The 21,799-nt window shown below is 49.4% G+C and overlaps 1 protein-coding gene across 1 annotated transcript in view; it reads right to left on the bottom strand.

Moving 5' to 3' along the window:
- LOC140189923 (uncharacterized) overlaps positions 1 to 21,799 on the bottom strand; it is a 94,720-nt gene that overhangs the window by 29,546 nt on the left and 43,375 nt on the right. The window contains 3 exon segments of the mRNA XM_072246269.1: positions 887 to 961; positions 3,636 to 3,778; positions 5,658 to 5,720. Of these exon segments, the coding sequence (XP_072102370.1) occupies positions 887 to 961; positions 3,636 to 3,778; positions 5,658 to 5,720 (281 nt within the window).

A 21,799-nucleotide genomic window follows, 5' to 3' on the forward strand; every position in this document is an offset into this window, starting at 1 on the left:
AAACTTGCCAAGAACAATCATGGTCGTGGAAAGAGCATGGTTGCCCACGTCATGGCACCTAATGATGATGTCATATGACACAGCACATAATGATGATGTCATGTGACACGGCACATAACGAATGAACAGCAGCCAATAGCAGGCCTTATCCACCAATCACAGGCATCATTCACAAATCCCAGGCTTAGTTTCACCAATACCAGGCCTTCTCCAATCACTGGCCTTATCCACCAATCACAGGTGTCATTCACAAATCCCAGGCTTAGTTTCACCAATACCAGGCCTTCTCCAATCACTGGCCTTATCCACCAATCACAGGTGTCATTCACAAATCCCAGGCTTTGCTTCACCAATACCAGGCCTTCTCCAATCACTGGCCTTATCCACCAATCACAGGTGTCATTCACAAATCCAGGCTTTGCTTCACCAATACCAGGCCTTCTCCAATCACTGGCCTTATCCACCAATCACAGGTGTCATTCACAAATCCCAGGCTTTGCTTCACCAATACCAGGCCTTCTCCAATCACTGGCCCCGCCCCACCATTTCTGTCCTTCAATCCCGCATCCGGGCTCTCATCACCCTCTCTGGGCCTGTGCTCCCAACCGAGGCCTCACCCACTGCTCTGAGACCCGGTGACCTGTTGTGGACCCCTCCCTTGGTGCCCATCACTCACCCTCCCCAGTACATCATGGGCTGCAAAGGCTCCTTTGGGGTCCAGAGACCATTCATGGGAGGGATAGTACAAGGAGGGCCTCTCCTTAGGCGAGGTGATACTTTGCTACCGTGTTGGGACCCTCCAAGTACAACTCAGCCCTGCCCCTCACCCTCCCGCCACTCAAACACTCCAGCTGATGCAGTTGGCCTCAGGACCCCGGGATTTTACCTGTCAGTCATGGCCACCTGTTCCAGCATGGCCGACCCAGTGTTGGTCTTCCAGTTTCCCGAGATGGAGGTCCTCCTGGAGAAGGGGCAAAGGACATCAGTGTGGGTCCGGGTCCCAAAACCGTTCCCGCCTCCTCCCTCTCCCTACCCCCTACCCCTGGCCCTCCCCCAGCCAACCCTTGCCCAAACCCAACCTCGCCCTCCCCAGAGTCCAGCTCCAACGGGAGACACCAGGCCAGGAAGGGGAATGGTGGGGAGAGGACGAGAGTGAGGGATAGACAGTGTGGGAGGGGGAGACACAGGGTGAGGAAAGAATGAGAGGAGGAGGAGGGGCAGAGAGGAGGTGAAATGGGGAGGGGGTAGGAAGAAGGAGGGGAACAAGCAGGGTGTTAGAGAGGGAGATGGAGGGGAGAGGGAGACAGAGGGGAAGGGAGGGAATGAGAGTGAAGAGGGAGGGTGTCAGATCAAGAGGGAAGTGGAAGAAGTGGGGTGGGGGCGAAGGGGAGAGAACCTAATTAATATGCTAATTAAATTCACTGATGATACTACATTGATTGGCCTAATCTCAAATAATAATGAGGCAGCCTACAGAGAAGAAATCACCCTGACACAGTGGTGTCAAGAAAACAACCTCTCCCTCAATGTCGGTAAAACAAAGGAGCTGGTTGTGGATTACAGGAGGAATGGAGATGGGCTAACCCCTATTGACATCAATGGATCTGGGGTTGAGAGGGTGAACAGCTTTAAATTCCTCGGCATCCACATCACGAGGATCTCACGTGGTCTGTACGTACTGGCTGTGTGGTGATAAAGACACAACAGCGCCTCTTTCACCTCAGACGGTTGAAGAAGTTTGGTATGGGCCCCCAAATCCTGATAACCTTCTACAGGGGCACAATTGAGAGCATCCGGACTGGCTGCATCACTGCCTAGTATGGGAACTGTACCTCCCTTAATCGCAGGACTCTGCAGAGAGTGGGGCGGACAGCCCAGCGCATCTGTAGATGTGAACTTTCCACTATTCAGGACATTTACAAAGACAGGTGTGTAAAGAGGGCCCGAAGGATCATTGGGGACCCAAGTCACCCCAACCACAAACTGTTCCAGCTGCTACCATCTGGGAAATGGTACCACAGCATAAAAGCCAGGACCAACAGGCTCCGGGACAGCTTCTTCCACCAGACCATCAGACTGATTAACTCACACTGACACAACTGTATTTCTATGTTATATTGACTGTCCTGTCGTACATAATCTTTATTACAAACTACTATAAATTGCACATTGCACATTTAGAGGGAGATTTTTACTCCACGTATATGAAGGACATAAGTTTTAAAGTCAACTCAATTCCATTCAAATTCAACGGGATAGTGAAGAACGGGAGTGAAAGCAGAGGGAGAACGGGGGAGGGAGGAGGAGAAGGGGAAAGGAAGAAGGAGAAGAGGAAAGGGGGGAGAAGGGGAAAAGGGAGGGGAGAAGGAGAAAAGGGAGGGGGAGAAGAGGAAAGGGAGGGGAGGAGGGGAAAAGGGAGGGGGAGAAGGGAAAAGGGAGGGGAGAAGGGGAAAGGGAGGGGAGAAGGGGAAAGAGAGGGGGAGAAGGGGAAGGGAGGGGGAGAAGGTGGAAGGGAGGGAGAGAAGGGAAAAGGGAGGGGGAGAAGGGGGAGAAGGGGAAAGGGAGGGGGAGAAGGGGGAGGGGAGAAGGGAAAAGGGAGGGGGAGAAGAGGAAGGGAGGGGAGAAGAGGAAGGGAGGGGAGAAGGGGAAGGAGGGGGAGAAGGGGTAGGGGAGAAGGGGGAAGGGGAGAGGGGAAGGGAGGGGAGAAGGGGAAAGGGATGGGGAGAAGAGGAAGGGAGGGGAGAAGAGGAAGGGAGGGGAGAAGGGGAAGGAGGGGGAGAAGGGGAAAGGGAGGGGGAGAAGGGGGAGGGAAGGGGGAAGGGGGAGAGGGAAGGGAGGGGAGAAGGGGGAAGGGGAGGGGGAAGGGAGGGGAGAAGGGGAAAGGGATGGGGAGAAGGGGAAAGGGATGGGGAGAAGAGGAAGGGAGGGGAGAAGGGGAAGGAGGGGGAGAAGGGGGAAGGGAGGGGGAGAAGAGGAAAGAAGGGGAGAAGGGGAAGGGAGGGGAGAAGGGGAAAGGGAGGAGGAGAAGGGGAAGGGAGGGGGAGAAGGGGAAAGGGAGGAGGAGAAGGGGAAGGGAGGGGAGAAGGGGAAAGGGAGGAGGAGAAGGGGAAGGGAGGGGGAGAAGGGGAAAGGGAGGAGAGAAGGGGAGAAAAAGGGAGGGAAGGGAAGAGAGAATGAGGCATAAACAAAATATTCTGCAGATGCTGGGGTCAAAGAGTGAGGGTTGGGACAAGAGAGTGAGGAAGGGGAGAAAGAGGAGGAAAGGGGAGAGACTGGGAAAAGGGAAGAGAGGAGTGGGGAGAGAGAGGGAGAAAGGGAGAGAAGGAAGAGGAGGAGAAGTAGAGGGAGAGGGGGGAGAGGTGAGTGAAGGGGAGAGTGTGGGGAGAAGCAGAGGTAAACGGGTAGAAGGAGAGAGAGAGAGATAAGGAAGGAGTAGAGAGGGGGGCAGGGCTACAATGGGGGAAGGGGTGGAGAGGGTGAAAGGAGCAGGAAGTGGAGACGGAGGAGGGAGGGAGGAGAGAGAGGTTTGAGGCTGGGAGGTGGACGAATTGGGGAGAGGGTGGGAAGCTGTCCCCTGACTCTGGAGTCCACCCCCTGACACCAGGCCGAACGTTGACCCTTGCCCCCTGACTCACATATAGGCTTTGTAATTGCCGCCGATCTTCTGAATGCGCAGGTCGTACTTGGAGTCGATGAAGGGCTCGGCGGTAGCATAGGTGTTGGTCAGCGCCACCACTCCCGTCACGTCCTGGAAATCGGAATGGTGCTCCACCTTCACCTGGGGGGTGGGGGCGAGCGGTGTCACCGATCGTACAGAGGGGTGGGGGATAGGGGAGAGAGAGAGAGAGGAGAGGGAGGAGAGGGGAGGAGAGGAGAAAGGGAAGGGAGGGAGTGGGAGAGAAAGGGTAGGAGAGAGGGGAGAGGTGGGGAAGGAGGAAAGAGAGAGGAGAGAGGAGGGTGGGAGGGAGGTAAGGAGGGGAAGAGACAGAGAGAGAGGGAGGAGGGAGAGTGAGAGAGAGCAGAGGGAAGGGGTGGGAGGCGAGGGGAGGGAGGGGAGAGAGAGAGTGGAGAGAGAGAGGGAGGACAAGGAGGAGAGGGGAGGGAGAGGGGGAGGAGAGGGGAGGAGGGGGAGAGACAGAAAGAGAAAGAGAGAGAGAGGAGGGAGGAGAGACAGGGAGAGTTGAGGAGAGGTCGAGAGAGGGAAGGAGAGGGACAGGGAGGGAGAGGGACAGGAAAGGAGGAGAGAGGACGGAGGAGGCAGAGGAAGGCCGGGGGAGAGGGTGGAAGAGGAGAAAGAGGAGGGAGAGACAGGGAGGGTAGAGGAGAGGTCGAGAGAGGTGGGAGAGGGACAGGAAGGGAGGAGAGAGGACGGAGGAGGCAGAGGGAGGCCGGGGGAGAGGGTGGAAGAGGAGAAAGAGGAGGGAGAGACAGGGAGGGTAGAGGAGAGGTCGAGAGAGGTGGGAGAGGGACAGGAAGGGAGGAGAGAGGACGGAGGAGGCAGAGGGAGGCCGGGGGAGAGGGTGGAAGAGGAGAAAGAGGAGGGAGAGACAGGGAGAGTTGAGGAGAGGTCGAGAGAGGGAAGGAGAGGGACAGGGAGGGAGAGGGACAGGAAGGGAGGAGAGAGGACGGAGGAGGCAGAGGAAGGCCGGGGGAGAGGGTGGAAGAGGAGAAAGAGGAGAGAGAGACAGGGAGGGTAGAGGAGAGGTCGAGAGAGGAGGGAGAGGGACAGGAAGGGAGGAGAGAGGACGGAGGAGGCAGAGGGAGGCCGGGGAGAGGGTGGAAGAGGAGAAAGAGGAGGGAGAGACAGGGAGGGTAGAGGAGAGGTCGAGAGAGGTGGGAGAGGGACAGGAAGGGAGGAGAGAGGACGGAGGAGGCAGAGGGAGGCCGGGGGAGAGGGTGGAAGAGGAGAGAGAGGAGGTGAGAGGGAGGGAGGAATGGGTGAGAGAGCAAGGAGTGGAGGGAGAGAGGGATTGGGGATAGGAGGAGAGGGGATGAGGGCAGGGGCAGAGTAGGAGAGGGAAGAGAGGGAGGGAGGGAGGGGGTCCGAGAAGAGACAGAGGGAGAGAAGAGGAGGGAGGGAAGACAAGTGTGGGAGAGGAAGGGATTGAAAGAGACCAGGGAAGAGGAGGAGAGCAGGGGAAGGAGAAGAGAGGGAAGGAGAGAGGCAGGGCGAAGGAGAGAGAGAGAGTTGGGGGTGGGGAGAGGCCAGAGGGGGAGGGGGGCACAGACAGAGCCAGGTGAACACCATTACACTGTCCCGTTTCCGCGCCCCCCCCCCCAGCTAACGTCATTCAGCGGGCTGCCCCCTCGAACTGCGTGGAGCGAGGCTCCCCTCCACTGAGTGTGAGTCTCCGTGGTGTTCCCCAGGCACCCCTCAATGTACCGGCGCCAAATTTCCAAATCACCCCACTAACTCCCCTCTGCCCTTCTGGAAAACAGTCCAATGACGGATGAATTCTCCCCTCCCTTTGGGGGTACCCCTGCTGGGGTAAGCTTACACGCCAGCCTTGTGAACCTGGGGTGTATCCCAGCGATCGCTCGGGACGGAGCGAGCAAGCTCCAGAAAACCGCGGGAGTCCTCCCCACTGTGGGCGGTAAGGGAGTCCATTTGGACGCCAACCACGGCCACGTGCGAGGTCAGCTGAAATGATCCTTACCTTCCCCATCCCAGAATATGCGTGGCCCATTTTCACGACCACCGGAAACTTTGCCGTTGTCAGCTATAAAAAGAGGAGGGGAGAAATATCCATTAGCTGTGGGTTCCCAGGAGCAAAAGGGTTAACGTATGAGGAGTGTTTGGTGGCTCAGGGCCCGTACCCGCTAAAGCTTAGGAGAATTAAGGGGGATCTCACTGAAACCTATCGAATTTTGAAAGGCCTGCGGTGGGGGAGCCTTGAACAAGAGGGCACAGCCTCAGAATAGAGGGACATCCAGTTGAAGAGGCAGAGTGTGATGAATCTATGGAACTTGTTGCGACACAGACAGCTGCGGAGGCCAAGTCATGGCATCTATTTAAAGAATACATCTTGATTAGTCAGGGCTTCAAAGGTTACAGGGATAAGGCAAGAGAATGGGGTTGAGAGAGATAATAAATCAGTCATGACTGAATGCAGAGCAGACTTGATGGACTGCAGGAGCTCAATAACATCAATCTCTTTGCACTGTACCACCGACGAACAAATCTGATGTCAGCTCAGCCAGCGATAATGAACCTGTTTCTGGTCCCTAGGCTCCAGCTGGCCACCTCTTTCTTTCCTCCACCGGTCCCACTTCCGATCCAGGGACGCCTGCGAACAGCACGTCCCGGGACTGGATGCTCCATAGAGAAAAGCCCAGGCTTCAGGCCTACCGGTCGCCGAGTGCCCCTCGCTTAGTGAGGACGGTCAGGGAGAAGCCGACTGACAGCCACAGATCTCTGCGGGGCAGAGCTGCAAGGTTTGACTTCGGAGGGGTGGGGGCATGGTTTGGTTCCCATAAGACCATAAGCCACAGGAGCAGAATTAAGTCACTCGGCCTTGGAGTCTGCTCTGCTATTCCATCATGGCCGATATACAGTGCCTATACAAAGTATTCACCGCCCCCTCCCCGGGAGTTTTCATGTTTTATTGTTTTCCAATAAGTGGAATTAACTTGGCCTTTTGTTTGACACTGATCAACAGAAAAAGACTCTTTTGCATCAAAGTGAAAACAGATCTCTACAAAGTGAATTAAATTAATTACAAATATAAAATGCAAAATAATTAATTGCATAATTACTCACCCCTTTCAAGTCAGTATTTAGTAGATGCACCTTTGGCAGCTATTACAGCCTTGAGTCTGTGTGGATAGGTCTCTATCAGCTTTGCACATCTGGACACTGCAATTTTTCACTATTCTTCTATACAAAACTGCTCAAGTTTTGTCAGATTGCATGGGGATTGTGAGTGAACAGTCCTTTTCAAGTCCAGCCACAAATTTTCAATTGACTTGACCACTCTAGGACATTAATGTTGTTTTTAAGCCTGTGTTACTTTGGCTTTATGTTTGGGGTCATTTTCTTGCTGGAAAACAAATCCTCTCCCAAGTCGCAGTTCTCTTGCAGACTGCATCAGGTTTTCCTCCAGGCTTTCCCTGGATTTTGCTGCATTCATTTTACCCTCTACCTTCACAAGCCTTCCAGAGCCTGTTGCAGTGAAACATCCCCACAGCATGATGCAGCCATAAAAATGCTTCACGGCAGGGATGGTGTGTTTTTGATTATGTGAGGTGCTTGGCTTACGCCAAACATAGCATTTAGTCTGATGGCCAAAAAAGTCAGTTTTGGTTTCATCAAACCATAGAACCTTCTTCCAGCTGACGTCAGAGTATCCCACATGCCTTCTGGCAATCTCTAGCTGAGATTTCATGTGAGTTTTTTTTCCAACAGTGGCTTTCTCTTTTCCGCTCTCCCGTAAAGCTGCGACTGGTGAAGCACCGGGACAACGGTTGTTGGATGCGCGGTCTCTCCCATCTCAGCCACTGAAGCCTGTAGCTACTCCAGAGTTGTCATAGGTCTCTTGGTGGCCTCCATCACTGGTCCCCTTGCACGGTCACTCAGATTCTGAGGACGGCAGATTTACAGCTGAGCCATGTTCTTTCCATTTCTTGATGATTGACTTAACTGTACTCCAAGGGATATTCGGTGACTTGGAAATTTTCTTGTATCCAACTCCTGACTTGTGCTTTTCAATAACATTTTTGTGGGGTTGCTTGGAGTGTTCTTTTGTCTTCATGCTGAGCTTTTGCCAGGATACTGACTCACCAGCATTTGGACCTTCCAGATACAGGTGTATGTTTTACTAAAGTCAATTGAAACCCTTGACTACACACAGGTCTCCAAAAACAGATCTCCATTTAACTAACCATGTGATTTCTAAAACTATTTGGCTGCACCAGTGATGAATCAGTGCATCATATGAAAGGGAGCAGTGAATACATATGCAATCAATTATTTTGTGATTTCTATTTCAGATCACTTTTATAGAGATCTGTTTTCACTTTGACACAAAAGAGTTTTTTCTGTTGATCAGTGTCAAAAAAGTCAAATTAAATCCACTGAGATTCAATGTTGTAAAACAATAAAAGATGAAAACTTCCGGGGGGGGGGGAGGTGGTGAATACTTCTGATAGGCACTGTGCTATCCAACCCAATCCCAATCCCGCTTTCTCCCCGTAAACTTTGACATCCTGACTGATTTAGAACCTAATCTAGAATTTATTGACCTCTGCTTTAAATATACCCAATTACTTGAGTGAATTCCACAGATTCACCCCCTCTGGCTAAAGAAATTCCTCTTCATATCCATTCTAAAGGGACATCCTTGTATCTTGAGGCTACCCTCCGAATAAAAGCAACCACGAGATTGAATTATTTTGCTTTTCTTTGTTCTTTCATTTTTCTTTCTGATGCACAGCAGGATAAACGATTCACTGCCGTTATTCAATAATGAACCTAACAGGTTCTAACCAATCAGCATCTTATTTTTACTTCCTAAGGGCCTTCTGGACAACATCAGCTCTGGTTCCAATACCGCATCTGGCAGACCTGACCTTGTGGAAGCTGCAGTAAGACGCGGTTTAACATAAGCACGAGGAATTCTGCAGACGCTGGAAATCCACAGCAACACACACACACACACACACACACAAAATGCCGGAGGAACTCAGCAGGCCAGGCAGCATCTATGGAAATGAATGAACAGTCGTCGTCGCGGGCTGAGACCCTTCTTCCGGACTGCGAAGGAAGTGGGGGCAGGGGAGGAAATGCCAGAATCAAAAAGTAGGGGGAGGGGGGGAAGATGGATAGCAGAAGATGACAGGTGAAACCAGGTGGGTGGGAAAGGGCTGGAGAGGAAGGAATCTGATTGGAGAGGGGGGAGTGGACCAGAGCAGAAAGGGAAGAAAGAGGGGACCCGGGGGTCGGGGGTGGGGGGAATGATAGGCAGGTGAGAACAGTGGAAAATAGAAGAAGGGAGGGGGAAATTTATTTTAAAATAATGTCCTGGCAGTGATAGGATGCTCAGCCCTGGCGAGGGGGAGCAATATCCTTGCAGGTAGGTTTGCTAGCATGGTTCGGGAGGGTTTAAACTAATTTCCGAGGGGGATGGGACCCAGAGCGATAGAGCAGTGAAAGAAGTGCATGGAGTAAAGCCAGATCTAACATACAGAGAGACTTTGAGGAAAGAGAAGCAGAATAAACAGTGTAAAGGTAGTAAGGCAGAAGGGCTGAAATGTGTGTACCTCAATGCAAGAAGCATCAGGAACAAAGGTGATGAACTGAGAGCTTGGATACGTACATGGAATTATGATGTAGTGGCCATTACAGAGACTTGGCTGCCACCAGGGCAGGAATGGATTCTCAATATTCCTGGATTTCAGTGCTTTAAAAGGGATGGAGAGGGCGGAAAAAGGGGAGGAGGGGTGGCATTACTGGTCAGGGATACTATTACAGCTACAGAAAGGGTGGGTAATGTAGCAGGATCCTCTTTTGAGTCAGTACGGGTGGAAGTCAGGAACAGGAAGGGAGCAGTTACTCTGCTGGGGGTATTCTATAGGCCCCCTGGTAGCAGCAGAGATACAGAGGAGCAGATTGGGAGGTAGATTTTGGAAAGGTGCAAAAATAACAGGGTTGTTATCATGGGTGACTTTAACTTCCCTAATATCGATTGGCACCTGATTAGTTCCAAGGGTTTAGATGGGGCAGAGTTTGTTAAGTGTGTCCAGGACGGATTCCTGTCACAGTATGTGGACAGGCCGACCAGGGGGAATGCCATACTAGATCTAGTACTAGGTAATGAACCGGGTCAGGTCACAGATCTCTCAGTGGGTGAGCATCTGGGGGACAGTGACCACTGCTCCCTGGCCTTTAGCATTATCATGGAAAAGGATAGAATCAGAGAGGAGAGGAAAATTTTTAATTGGGGAAAGGCAAATTATGAGGCTATAAGGCTAGAACTTGCAGGTGTGAATTGGGGTAATGTTTTTGCAGGGAAATGTACTATGGACATGTGGTCGATGTTTAGAGATCTCTTGCGGGATGTAAGGGATAAATTTGTCCCGGTGAGGAAGATAAAGAATGGTAGGGTGTTGGAAACATGGCTGACAAGTGAGGTGGAAAATCTAGTCAGGCGGAAGAAGGCAGCATACATGAGGTTTCAGAAGTAGGGATCAGATGGGTCTATTGAGGAATATAGGGTAGAAGAAAGGAGCTTAAGAGGGGGCTGAGGAGAGGAAGAAGGGGGCATGAGAAGGCCTGGGTGAGTAGGGTAAAGGAAAACCCCAAGGCATTCTTCAATTATGTGAAGAAGAAAAGGATGACAGGAGTGAAGGTAAGACCGATTAGAGATAAGGGTGGGAAGATGTGCCTGGAGGCTGTGGAAGTGAGAGAGGTCCTCAATGAATACTTCTGTTCGGTATTCACCAATGAGAGGGAACTTGATGATGGTGAGGACAATATGAGTGAGGTTGATGTTCTGGAGCATGCTGATATTAAGGGAGAGGAGGTGTTGGAGTTGTTAAAATACATTAGGACAGATAAGTCCCCGGGGCCTGACGGAATATTCCCCAGGCTGCTCCACGAGACGAGAGAAGAGATTGCTGAGCCTCTGGCTAGGATCTTTATGTCCTCGTTGTCCACGGGAATGGTACTGGAGGATTGGAGGGAGGCGAATGTTGTCCCCTTGTTCAAAAAAGGTAGTAGAGATAGTCCGGGTAATTATAGACCAGTGAGCCTTACGTCTATGGTGGGAAAGCTGTTGGAAAAGATTCTTAGAGATAGCATCTCTGGGCATTTAGAGAATCATGGTCTGATCAGGGACAGTCAGCATGGCTTTGTGAAGGGCAGATCGTGTCTAACAAGCCTGATAGAGTTCTTTGAGGAGGTGACCAGGCATATAGATGAGGGTAGTGCAGTGGATGTGATCTATATGGATTTTAGTAAGGCATTTGACAAGGTTCCACACGGTAGGCTTATTCAGAAAGTTAGAAGGCATGGGATCCAGGGAAGTTTGGCCAGGTGGATTCAGAATTGGCCTGCCTGCAGAAGGCAGAGGGTGGTGGTGGAGGGAGTACATTCAGATTGGAGGATTGTGACTAGTGGTGTCCCACAAGGGTCTGTTCTGGGACCTCTACTTTTCGTGATTTTTATTAACGACCTGGATGTGGGGGTAGAAGGGTGGGTTGGCAAATTTGCAGATGACACAAAGGTTGGTGGTGTTGTAGATAGTGTAGAGGATTGTCAAAGATTGCAGAGAGACATCGATAGGATGCAGAAGTGGGCTGAGAAGTGGCAGATGGAGTTCAACCCGGAGAAGTGTGAGGTGGTACACTTTGGAAGGACAAACTCCAAGGCAAGTACAAAGTAAATGGCAGGATACTTGGTAGTGTGGAGGAGCAGAGGGATCTCGGGGTACATGTCCACAGATCCCTGAAAGTTGCCTCACAGGTGGATAGGGTAGTTAAGAAAGCTTATGGGGTGTTAGCTTTCATAAGTCGAGGGATAGAGTTTAAGAGTCGCGAGGTAATGATGCAGCTCTATAAAACTCTGGTTAGGCCACACTTGGAGTACTGTGTCCATTTCTGGTCACCTCACTATAGGAAGGATGTGGAAGCATTGGAAAGGGTACAGAGGAGATCTACCAGGATGCTGCCTGGTTTAGAAAGTATGCATTACGATCAGAGATTAAGGGAGCTAGGGCTTTACTCTTTGGAGAGAAGGAGGATGAGAGGAGACATGATAGAAGTGTACAAGATAATAAGAGGAATAGATAGAGTCGATAGCCAGCGCCTCTTCCCCAGGGCACCACTGCTCAATACAAGAGGACATGGCTTTAAGGTAAGGGGTGGGAAGTTCAAGGTGGATATTAGAGGAAGGTTTTTTACTCAGAGAGTGGTTGGTGCGTGGAATGCACTGCCTGAGTCAGTGGTGGAGGCAGATACACTAGTGAAGTTTAAGAGACTGCTAGACAGGTATATGGAGGAATTTAAGGTGGGGGTTTATATGGGAGGCAGGGTTTGAGGTCGGCACAACATCGTGGGCCGAAGGGCCTGTACTGTGCTGAACTATTCTATGTTCTATGTTCTAAAACTCTATGAAGAGCTTGGTTTCCCTTTACTGGAGATGAGGAAGATTCTAACGAAAGAATGCAAATCACATACAAACTCATTAAGGGACAATTGCGTTACTCACCTCAGAGTATGTTAGCTTGTAACTTCTGTTGGCTTTTGGACATCTCGAGCTAAATAGTGGATAGGGCCCAGTCCATCACGGGTAAAGCCCTCCCCACCATTGAGCACATCTGCATGAAACACTGTGGCAGGAAAGCAGCACCCACCATCGGGGACCCCCACCACCCAGGACGTGCTCTCTTCTCGCTGCTGCCATCGGAAAGAAGGTACAGGAGCCTCAGGACTCACACCACCAGGGTCACAAACAGTTATTACCCCTCAACCATCAGGCCCTGTGGCCTGAAGTTAACGAACGACACAGGGTGAAACTGAACTGAATGGAACATTCCTGTTGAAGGACACTGTGGTTTGATGGTTTATATTCTGGGTGTTTTCCACTTGATTTTTGCCTTTTGTGTGACTTGTTCTTTTTTTTTGGCACGGTGGATGTTTGGTAATAAATGTACTTTGAAACTTTGAAACTTTTGAGGCTCCTGAACCAGTGGCGATAACTTCATTTGCCCCATCGCCGAGTGTTTCCACAACCTACGGACTTGCTTTCAAGGAGTCTTTGTCTATCTCATGTTCTCGATATTTATTGCTTATTTATTTATTTATTCTTATTCTTTCTTTCTTTTTGCATTTGCTCGGCTTCTTGCCTTCTCCTCGCTGGTTGAACGCCCAAGTTGGTGTGGTCTTTCATTGACTCCATTATGGATTTATTTAGTATGCCCGCAAGAAAACAAATCTCTGGATTATATACGGAGACATATATGTACTTTGATAATAAACTTTATTTACGGCATCTGTTAGTCTTGTGAGACCATGGATCTGCGCCTGGAAAGTCTTCACTCTCCAGGGCGCAGGCCTGGGCCAGGTTGTATGGAAGACTGGCAGTTGCCCATGCTGCAAGTCTCCCCTCTCCACGACACCAGTGTTGTCCAAGGGAAGGGCATTAGGACCCATACAGCTTGGCACCGGTGTCGTCGCAGAGCAATGTGTGGTTAAGTGCCTTGCTCAAGGACACAACATGTTGCCTCAGCTGGGGCTCGAACTCACGACCTTCAGGTCGCTAGTCCAGTGCCTTAACCACTTGGCCACATGTCCACTAATAAACTCACTTTGAACTTATACCTGCAGAAAAATAATCTCAGGGTTGCATGTATGCACTCTGATAATAAATTTTACTTTGAACTCTTTTGAATGGCAATTGGTCTTACGCATAAGGAATTTGAGCAGATACAGTTTATAAAATGGTCGATATTTGTAACTGATGGTCAATTCTGTATAAAAATGGCATTTCCCTGTTCAGAATTCAGACCAGTGTGGGTGACAGGGGCCAGGCTGCTCTCCTTGTGCACGAGTAAAATGAAGTACGTTTGAGGAATGAGCAAACACGAGAAAATCTGCAGACACTGGAAATTCAAGCAACACACACAAAAAATGCTGGTGGAACGCAGCAGGTCAGGCAGCATCTATAGCAAGAGGTACAGTGGACGTCTCGGGCCGAGACCCTTTTCAGGGTCCATTTAATCTGTTGTGTAAATATTTCAGTAGTATTGTAAATATATTATTTGATTAAGCATTCTTATAGAAAGCATAGAAACTACAGCACAGAAACAAGCCTTTTGGCCCTTCTTGGCTGTGCCGAACCATTTTCTGCCTAGTCCCACTGACCTGCACACAGACCATATCCCTCCATACACCTCCCATCCATGTATCTGTCCAATTTATTCTTAAATGTTAAAAAAGAACCCACATTTACCACCTTGTCTGGCAGTTCATTCCATACTCCCACCACTCTCTGTGTGAAGAAGCCCCCTCTAATGTTCCCTTTAAACTTTTCCCCCCTCATCCTTAACCCATGTCCTCTGGTTTTTTTCTCCCCTTGCCTCAGTGGAAAAAGCCTGCTTGCATTCACTCTATCTATACCCAACATAATTTTATATACCTCTATCAAATCTCCCCTCATTCTTCTATGCTCCAGGGAATAAAGTCCTAACCTATTCAACCTTTCTCTGTAACTGAGTTTCTCAAGTCCTGGCAACATCCTTGTAAACCTTCTCTGCACTCTTTCAACCTTATTTATATCCTTCCTGTAATTTGGTGACCAAACCTGAACACAATACTCGAGATTCGGCCTCACCAATGCCTTATACAACCTCATTTGGTTATAACCTTATTTGGTTATATAATTCATTACAGGTTATAGGTGTAAATACGTAAATTGCATATGTCATCACGCTACCATGTGACTTGTGTGCGTCTCGCTTAAAGTAAACGCAAAGTTCGATTCACACTTTGGACTCCCGTGCTTTCCTTTGAATTAATTTCATGTTTTGAAGTTAGAAAACAAAACACCATTAGTGACAATAATCTGATACCGTGGGGACATCTCCCAGGGTGTACCTGAACAGATCGAGGGAGGCTGTTTGACCATTGTCAGTGTCAAAGTTCACAGTAAATTTATCATCAAAGTATGTATACATTTCATTTTCTTGCAGGCATTTACATGAAAATGAAGAAATACAATAGAGTTTATATGAACTATAAATAACAAAGAGTAATAAAGAGCCAATATGCTAAAGAAGGAAAATCGACAAATAGTGAAAAAATTAATCTTGAGCACATGAGTTGCAGAGTGTCGGAAAGTGAGTTGTGGAATCAGTTCAGTGTTGAGGTGAGAAAAGTTATCCCCGTTGGTTCAGGAGCCTGATGGTTGTAGGGTCATAACTATTCCTGAACCTGGTGATGTGGGAAATAGGCTGTTTGACAGGCACCTGAAGGAGCAGAGCATGGGGAGATACAAATATCCCGTCGGCAGAAGCGACTAACCCTCCCAGAGGACCACAACCTCGATGTCGGGCTCAGAGTCTTGCGTGCCTCAATGAGCCGGAGAGCGATGCTGGCTGGAGTCGGGATTTCATGCTTTGGCCTTTGGTGGGGTCACCCATGCCGAACAGGTCAAAGGGTAGAGGCCAGTCTAAGAGTGGTCCACCGGTCCTCCAGGTTCTGGGGTTCATCTCAGGGCTAACAACCCTGACTGGTCTAATAAAACTGTTACAGAAACAGCAATGAAGAATCCTTCTGCATCTGAGCGACCAAGGACAGACAGAGACGATGTTCTTCATTGCTGCCCTAAACACTAGTGGTGTAACGGGCAGGAGGTAAGTAGGAAGCAGTTAGTCATAGTCATACTTTATTGATCCTGAGGGAAATTGGTTTTTGTTACAGTTGCACCATAAATAATAAATAGTAATAGAAATAGTAATAGTCATAGAAATAATAAATAGTAATAGAATAGCTATAGAAAAATGGTAATAAATAGTTAAATAGTAATATGTAAATTATGCCAGTAAATTATGAACTAAGTCCAGGACCAGCCTATCGGCTCAGGGTGTCTGACCCTCCAAGGGGGGAGTTGTAAAGTTTGATGGCCACAGGCAGGAATGACTTCCTGTGACGCTCTGTGTTGCATCTAAGTGGAATGAGTCTCTGGCTGAATCTACTCCTGTGCCCACTCAGTACATTATGTAGTGGATGGGAGACATTGTCCAAGATGGCATGCAACTTGGACAGCATCCTCTTTTCAGACACCACCATCAGAGAGTCTAGTTCCATCCCCACAACATCCCTGGCCTTACGAAAGAGTTTGTTGATTCTGTTGGTGTCTGCTACCCTCAGCCTGCTGCCCCAGCACACAACAGCAAACATGATAGCACTGGCCACCACAGACTCATAGAACATCCTCCGCCTCGTCCAGCAGATGTTAAAGGACCTAAATCTCCTCAGGAAATAGAGACGGCTCTGACCCATCTTGTAGACAGCCTCAGTGTTCTTTGACCAGTCCAGTTTATTGTCAATTTGTATCCCCAGGTATTTGTAATCCTCCACCATGTCCACACTGACCCCCTGGATGGAAACAGGGGTCACCGGTACCTTAGCTCTCCTCAGGTCTACCACCAGCTCCTTAGTCTTTTTCACATTAAGCTGCAGATAATTCTGCTCACACCATGTGACAAAGTTTCCTACCGTAGCCCTGTACTCAGCCTCATCTCCCTTGCTGATTCATCCAACTATGGCAGAGTCATCAGAAAACTTCTGAAGATGACAAGACTCTGTGCAGTAGTTGAAGTCCAAAGTGTAAATGGTGAAGAGAAAGGGAGACAAGACAGTCCCCTGTGGAGCCCCAGTGCTGCTGATCACTCTGTTGGACACACAGTGTTGCAAGCACACGTACTGTGGTCTGCCAGTCAGAAAATCAAGAATCCATGACACCAGGGAAGCATCCACCTGCATCGCTGTCAGCTTCTTCCAGCAGAGCAGGGCGGATGGTGTTGAACGCACTGGAGAAGTCAAAAAACATGACCCTCACAGTGCTTGCTGGTTTGTCCAGGTGGGCGTAGACACGGTTCAGCAGGTAGACAATGGCATCCTCAACTCCTAGTCGGGGCTGGTAGGCGAACTGGAGGGGATCTAAGTGTGGCCTGACCATAGGCCGGAGCAGCTCCAGAACAAGTCTCTCCAGGGTCTTCATGATGTGAGAGGTCAATGCCACCGGTCTGTAGTCATTGAGGCCGCTGGGGCACGGCGTCTTTGGCACAGGGACGAGGCAGGACGTCTTCCACAGTACAGGACCCCTCCGGAGCCTCAGGCTCAGGTTGAATACATGGTGAAGTACTCCACGTAGCTGAGGGGCACAGGCTTTGAGCACCCTGGTACTGACACCATCCGGTCCTGCAGCCTTGCTTGGGTCGAGACGTTTCAGCTGTCTTCTCACCTGTTTAGCTGTGAAGCCCACCGTGGTGGTTTCGTGTGGGGAAAGGGTATAGTCATGAGAGCAGGGTGGGGGACTGTGAGGAGGGGTAGGAGGGGAGAGTGGAATATGTATTAGTTGGGAGCTGACAACAGATGGCTTATGTGGGGGATGGGCGGGGGTTACAATGTCAAATCTGTTAAAGAACAGGTTAAGTTCGTTGGACCTGTCCACACTGCCTTCAGCTCCTCTGTTGCTAGTTTGCCGGAACCCAGTGATGGTCCTCATCCCCCTCCAGACCTCTCTCATGTTGTTCTGCTGGAGTTTCCACTCAAGCTTCCTCCTGTACATGTCTTTAGCCTCCCTGATCCTGGCTTTCAGCTCCTCCCTGGATGTCCTTAATGTCCTTTGTCACCCATGGCTTGTTATTTGAGTAACAAAGGACAGTTCTTGTTGGAACATTGCAGTCCACACAGAAGTTAATGTAATCAGTGATGCACTCTGTGACCCCATCAATATCCTCTCCATGTGGCTCACAGAGTGCCTGCCAGTCTGTCACCTCAAAACAACCCTGGAGCGCCTGATAAGTCTCCTCCGACCATTACCTCACTGTCCTCGAGGTTGCAGGTTTACTCTTCACCAGAGGCACGTAGCAGGGTTTTAGATGCACCAGGTAGTGATCTGACCTTCCCGGTGGGGGGAGGGGAGAGGAGCTGTGTGCATCCTTAACGTTAGCATACATCAAATCCAGAGTCCTCTCCCCTCTGGTTGTACAGCTCACATACTGCGTGAAGTTGGGCAGTGTTCTAGCCATGGTAACATGGTTGAAGTCACCCGAGATGGTAATGAGGACACTCGGGTGCTGGGTTTGTAATCTGGCTATGATGGTGTAAATGATGTTACACACCGACGTCAGGTTGGCAGAGGGAGGGATGTACACAACAACCACAATTGCATGCGAGATTTCCCTTGGCAAATAATATGGCCGGAGTCCAACAGCAAAAAGTTCAATATTCGGGCTACAGACACGTTCCTTGATCGTAATATGCCCAGGATTGCACTATCTGTTGTTTACCAGAACCGCCAGCCCCCCTCCTTTACGCTTAGTGCTCTCAGTGCAATTCTGGTCAGCTCGAACGGTCTGGAAGCCCTCTATGGAAACGCTTTGATCGGGTATGTCCTCGTGCAGTCATGTCTCAGTGAAGCACATGACACTGCTGTCCCGAAATGTTCTCTGACTCCTGACAAGCACCGTCAGTTCGTCCATTTTATTCCCCAGCGATCCAATATTTCCCATGATGAGAGAGGGGAGACACGGCTTATAACTTCTCTTCTCCATAAGCCTCTGTTGTCTCGACCCGGTCCTCTTCCCTCGCCTTTTTGAACCCCCTCTGCATCCTCTGTGTGTTTTCCTCCAGATTTCAGCCGGGATGTCCGCTGCTCTGTTCGCTAAGCCGGCGGGCATGAGCGCAATCAATTGGCCCCTTGAATACACAACGCGGCCATCCTGCCGCCACGCTAACGAGACGTGTCCGAAAGTAACTAATTCCAGCACCAAAAAAACAAATAAAACTCTCCCCACTAGCATGTTAGAGAGGGTGCAGCTTCAACGTGTTACCGTGGGAAAAAAAATACAACAAATAACTAAGTTAAAAGGTTTAAAAGTAAGAAATTAATCAATAAAGTGTTTTTCACTTATTGATTAATCACAGAGTGAAAACACCAGAAATGTGCTGAATTAAAAGAGGAAATTGAAAGCCAATGTTACAACTGGTACCACCCCAAAGGCACTACACAATAGCTTTAAACAATATGGTCTACACAGCAACATTTACGTAAATCTCCAGAAAGCCACAATACTAAACACAAGCAGAATAGTCCGACAGTTTCTAGCAATTGAGAAATGAGTGCCCTTGATTACGGCCATACTTCATGTTTTACCAGCTTGAGCTGAGAGAAAATAATAGGTAAGTAAATAAATATTGAGAACTTGCCCTTGAAAGTGAGTCTGCAGGTTGTGGAATCAGTTCAGGGTTGAGGTGAGTGGAATTACCCGCACTGGTTCAGCAGCCTGATGGTTTGAGGGGTGATAACTGTCCCTGAACCTGGTGGTGTGGGACCTGAGGCTCCTGTACCTCCTTCCCGATGGCAGCAGCGAGACGAGATCACGGCCTGGATGGCGGGGTTCTTTGGTGATGGATGCTGCTTTCTTGTGGCAGTGCTCCGTGTACATGGGCTCCGTGGTGGGGAGGGTTTCACCTGTGATGGAATGGGCTGTGCCCAACACTTTCTGTAAACTTTCCCGTTCCTGGGCCATGGTGTAACCAGTCAGGGTACTGCCCCTGTCCACTGATCAACCCTCACCAATCACCTCCCTGATAAACAAGTCCGCAAGCCACAACTTGCCCCACACAAAGCTATGCTGACTGTCGATAATAACCCCATGAGTGTTTACCCTTCTCTCCCAGAAGAATAGCTGATTTAATCCAGTTTAATTGTCTCCACTGAATATCAAGGTCAAGGTCAGGTTTACCATCATTCAACCGTACAGATGTATACGGCCAAACGAAACAACATTCCAAGATGCACAATGCAGTACGTATAACTCACACACACGCAACACATAAAGTAATATTGCCACAAATAAATTCATAAATAACAAATAATAGCAATAAGGTAATTCCAAGATAATAAAATATATTCCAGATTGACATTTAGCATAAGGTGCATTTACAACACAAGTTAAAGAGTAAACACCAGAAGCCTACTGGCACTTCATACACGATGAGACCTGGGTGGTGGCGGGGTGTTTGGTTATCTCACGGCCTTGGGGAAGGAGCTGTTTCCCATCCTAACAGTGCTTGTCCTAATGTTACGGTACCTCCCGCCTGAGCATAGGGGGATGGACGGGAGGGATCACTGACGACGCTCGGACCCTGCGTACGCAGCCCTCCTGATATATAGCCGGGATTTCACTTGGCCCGTCTCTGAATCAGGGCAGGCACTGGCCCAGCTCCGTAGTACCAGGGCAGATGGGGTAACAGGAGGAGTTTCCTCCCTCCTCATCAGAGCCACTGAACTTGCTCCCACCTCCCCGCGCACCCTCTGCCCCCTCTCCAACCTCCTGTCCTCGAGCTGGGTGAACAGCCATTGACCAGGCAGTGGGACAGAAAGGGAAACTGATGATTCGGCAGGGGAAGAGGAGCTGGGGAGGGAGGAGGGGGGGAAGAACACAAGGAACGGTGTCACCACGCATTAGAGGGCTCTGGCATTCATGTGGGTTGTCAGAATCATGGAAACAATGCCACAAGGAAAATCCCCATTACGGGAAAGATGTGGAGGCTTTGCAGAGGGTTCAGGAAAGGATCACTGTGAAGCTCTGTGGGTTAGAGAGTATTATCGAAAAGAAGTTGAGCAAAATTGGATTGTTTTTATACTGTGTCATGTGTTTGTTGTTTGTGTGTGTGTGTGTGTGTGTGTGTGTGTGTATGTGTGTGTGTGTGTCTGTGTGTGTCTGTGTGTGTGTGTGTGTGTTAGTGTGTGTGTATGTGTGTTAGTGTATGTGTATGTGTGTGTGTGTATGTGTGGGTGTGTGTCTGTGTGTGAGGGTATGTGTGTGCATCTGTGTGTATGTGTGTGTGTGTGTCTGTGTGTGAGGGTATGTGTGTGCATCTGTGTGTGTGTGTCTGTGTTTGTGTATGTGTCTGTGTATGTGTGTGTATGTGTCTGTGTGTGAGGGTACATGTGTGTGCATCTGTGTATGTGTGTGTCTGTGTGTGTGTGTGTGTGTCTGTTTTTGTGTATGTGTGTGTATGTGTCTGTGTCTGTGTGTGAGGGTACGTCTGTGTGCATCTGTGTGTGTGTATGTGTCTGTGTGTGTATCTGTGTGTGTGTGTACATGCCTGTGTGTGTGTCTGTATGTGTGTGTGTGTATGTGTGTATGTGTTTGTGTGTATGTCTGTATGTGTGTGTGTGTCTCTACGTGTGTGTGTGTGTGTGTGTGTCTGTACGTGTGTGTGTGTTTGTGTGTATGTCTGTACGTGTGTGTGTGTCTGTATGTGTGTGTATGTCTGTACGTGTGTGTGTATGTGTCTCTGTGTGTGTATGTGTGTGTGTGTCTGTGTGTGTATGTGTCTCTGTGTGTGTGTACGTGTGTGTGTGTGTGTGTCTGTACGTGTGTGTGTGTATGTATATGTGTCTGTGTGTGTGTGTGTACGTGTGTGTCTCTGTGTGTGTCTGTATATGTGTGTGTGTACGTGTGTGTGTGTCTGTGTGTGTCTGTGTGTGTCTCTGTGTGTGTCTGTATGTGTGTGTGTGTGTCTGTATGTGTACGTGTGTGTGTCTGTGTGTGTGTCTGTGTATGTGTGTGTACGTGTGTGTGTCTGTGTGTGTGCGTGTGTTTGTGTGTATGTCTGTACGTGTGTGTGTGTGTGTGTGTACGTGTGTGTGTGTATGTGTCTCTGTGTGTGTCTGTATGTGTGTGTGTGTGTCTGTGTGTGTGTGTGTGTGTATGTGTCTCTGTGTGTCTGTATGTGTGTGTGTGTGTATACGTGTGTGTCTGTGTGTGTGTATGTGTCTCTGTGTGTGTCTGTATGTGTGTGTGTGTGTCTGTGTGTGTACGTGTGTGTGTGTCTGTGTGTACGTATGTGTGTATGTGTCTCTGTGTGTGTCTGTACGTGTGTGTGTGTGTATGTGTGTGTGTCTGTGTGTGTGTCTGTGTGTGTGTACGTGTGTGTGTGTGTGTGTGTCTGTGTGTGTATGTGTCTCTGTGTGTGTATGTGTCTCTGTGTGTGTCTGTATGTGTGTGTGTGTGTACGTGTGTGTGTGTCTGTGTGTGTCTGTGTGTGTGTATGTGTCTCT

This window comes from Mobula birostris, chromosome 29 (genome assembly GCF_030028105.1).
Source record: "Mobula birostris isolate sMobBir1 chromosome 29, sMobBir1.hap1, whole genome shotgun sequence".
NCBI classification, from domain to species: Eukaryota; Metazoa; Chordata; class Chondrichthyes; order Myliobatiformes; family Myliobatidae; genus Mobula; species Mobula birostris.